We start from the raw sequence: 3,216 nt of genomic DNA, 5'->3' as shown, positions 1-3,216 counted from the left end.
AAAACAATTGCGGAAATAATGCCTAGAACCTGAAAGTCAATGTACCAAAACATCTAAAGTTCAACAAGTCTACGAAAATGGGTACAACCCAAACTAAACATAAGAAATGTATCCGACAATAATTAAATGTTGGTAAAAAAATCATAAATGAAAAACTGGCATAGCTCCTGTTATGTTTCATTCCTCTTGTAACTGCTTAAGGTAATCAACTCCAAATAGTTCATTTGCTATCTTACTTATGGACTTTCATATTTTGCGTACATCAAATAGATGTCTCTGCTGATCTACAAGTTGAAAAAGACATTTATCTCCCGCATTCATGCCATAAGCTCTAGTAACTTTCTCCCATCCACTTGTCAAAACTTCAAACTTTGATCTGCTATGATAATAGGTAGGCCAAATTTTTTTATCTGGCCCTCGAAGAAAAACAATCCACCTTCCAATTTTTTCTCTTTTGGGTAAATATTTTTGCCAGGATTCTGATAATTTCTGCACAGACATAAAGGCGGTTTAGATTCAACGAGAAATACACAAACTAGGAAATAAAGAAAATTTTAGCCAAGTAGAGCTGAGTTGATTTTTTAAGCAACATGCTTGCCTAAAATCACACAAGAAGAGAATAAACTGAAACTCAATAATATCAATGTAATGTAAGTTTAAGTGATAAAAGAACTCTTAAAAAAACAATGAAAACGTTGATTTAGCTTACAAGAAAATTAATGCTTCTAAATGAAATTTTCCTCTTTAGATTATAAATCGAAGAAGCAATATTTCTTATTGGCAACAAAATGTCTGCACACTTAATTAAGAGCTAATGGAAACCAGTTAATTGCTTTGATTAAAAATAAGTATGATAAAGAGAGGTCTAACTAACGAATTGATTCATCTATTTCGAGAAAATCAAACCTCACAATTATTCAAGGACATCCTCAATTAGAAAACATAGTCATTCTCTTTAGATTTAAAGAAACATTGTCATCGTTGGCATATCCTGCTTCAAAGGCGTTAAGCTTGAAACATATTGAAACTCAAGCAATGTAGATTGATAAATATTCATAGAGAATCCATCAAACATCAAGAATATTACAATCCACCAAAATGACAGAAGGAATGATATTTAAATAAGTTGTTACCAGAAAATTCCGATCATCAACATCTACCAAACATGAATAGTTGACTGCGTTAAGGGATGATGTGTCTCTTGAATCAGCAGGCTCACTTTCGACGACTTTTTCATTACATAACAACAACACAAAATAACAGTAAGAAAATGCTGAAAGGCAGCCAAATCACAGAATGTTTAAGACAACACAACATAAATAAAAAAAATCCTACCAATTAATTTGTTGTGAACAGAAAACATACCAAGCTGTGATTTACCATGATTGTCCTCTGTTGGTTTCCCATGATTATATTTTATTTGATGCAACTCAACCACCATGCTAATTGCTTTTGGATAAGTCCTCTTTTCACAATCGCTTGTTCCAAATATTTGAACAATGAAGTGTTCATCACTCGGAACATAGTGAAACACTATGAATTCGCCCACTTTCACATCATGTTTTGATGAAAACTCCGGCCATCCTTGTTTAAGAGCAAGTGTACCATTATGATTAGACACTGTTACCCTCCATAATAGTCCACATGAGTCCTCCAGATTGATTTCTCGATCAATCAGATGTGAAACTAATTCAGCAAACTTCGGAGGAAAAAACTGAATTTTTTTTGCTTAAATTAAAACTAAGAAATACCACATATTGATATATAAAACAACAAGTTTACGACTATATCCTTGGAAGTCTTTTGGATTTTGGGTGGTACAATTGTTTATAATACAAATTTTATAAACATTTTTTTCTTTCTTAATTTTACAAACATGAAACATTTCATCTTGTTTTAAGCTCTTTGAAAATTGAAAAAAAGTGGCCTTTTAAAACAGGATAGTGATCATGAGGCCAAACAAAATCATGAAAGAAACAAACCTTATTGTAATTAGGAATTTTTCCAACCCCCACCCTCTATTAAGCAATATATTCGTGCACACTTTGTCATTTAACTTGTAGAAAATTCTTGTCAACAACTCTCATATCGTTAACTTGTAGAAAATTCTTGTCAACAACTCTCATATCGTTAACTTGTAGAAAATTCTTCTTCTTTAAAATATAATATAGTCCTATAAGTGAAATAAAAAAAATCCGTTAAGAGTATTTAAGATTTAGTCTATACGTATGAAAAATAATTTTTGACCTATATAATTCATATAATTTTCTATTTATATAGTATAATTTATCATCAAGGAATATTCGATTGGACACCCTTCCCTACACGTGGGTACGCCACTGACTCAATTTCTTAAGAGTTGGTTATCATAGCTGAGAAGAAACCTGTGGCTTTCTGAGTTCACATGAATCTGCTTTTACAGAGCTTAAAAGGCAAGTAAGGATGGGTTTTAATATCACAATGTTATTGTGTGTATAGGGTTGCTTTAAATAAGGTGTTTGAAAGGTTTTCTAGGGGAGAAAAAAAAATATTGGGTATGCTCAAAATTTCACATCAACAAGTAGATAGTTAGTTTAAACTAAGTTGAGGAAACCTTCTAAGAACCACACTTTACCAGAACTTCTAAGAAACCTTCTTCAATCATTACTGTAAAGAATGAAAGAACCCTCTTTCCATTAATCAATGGGCAGTCCTTTTCGCGCTCATCAAAACATGCTTCCATCTTTTCCTTATGCAAAATATATTTCCACAACAACTTCTAAATCCTACAAAGTATTAGAAAATATCAACTAGAAGTTTAAGTTTTATAAAATAATACTAATAAAAATAATGGATGAAATGGTGGAAGGCATATTAAAATGTCAAAAATAAACGATGTAACACTAAGAAATTTTTTAAGATTCAGTTTGATTGTCCAACTCCGTTTTTCGATCTTTCGACTACATTTGTATTTCAAGAATAGACCCATGTAGTTTAGTGTCGTAGGTGAATATCCAACGTGATATTGTACACACAATATATTTAAAAAAATATAACTTTAAATGTAAAGCAACTAACAAAGGGGAAAAAATCAAAAGTCCATGCAGAAAATAGATTGAATTTTGATATGTAGTATAAAGCTATAATAAGCTAATAAAAATAAAAGTAAAATAAGAAGTTGAAAAAGAAAATTAATCATGCACACACCATTCTCCCAAGATCCATTCTATTTGTTTT

General features: G+C 31.2%; 1 protein-coding gene across 1 annotated transcript; it reads right to left on the bottom strand.

Annotated features, from left to right (window-relative positions):
* Positions 1 to 246: 246 nt before the first annotated feature.
* Positions 247 to 2,722, bottom strand: LOC125816705 (B3 domain-containing protein Os02g0598200-like). The gene is made up of 4 exons (XM_049496331.1): positions 2,615 to 2,722; positions 1,366 to 1,714; positions 1,134 to 1,273; positions 247 to 489 (listed from the first exon to the last, which is right to left on the bottom strand). The coding sequence occupies exons 1-4, from the start codon at positions 2,720 to 2,722 to the stop codon at positions 247 to 249; spliced, it is 840 nt and encodes a 279-aa protein (XP_049352288.1).
* Positions 2,723 to 3,216: the final 494 nt, after the last annotated feature.

This window comes from Solanum verrucosum, unplaced genomic scaffold, assembly GCF_900185275.1.
Source record: "Solanum verrucosum unplaced genomic scaffold, falcon-dt-bn FXZP01000084.1, whole genome shotgun sequence".
Lineage (NCBI taxonomy): Eukaryota > Viridiplantae > Streptophyta > Magnoliopsida > Solanales > Solanaceae > Solanum > Solanum verrucosum.
This window is presented reverse-complemented; position numbering and strand designations above follow the sequence as displayed.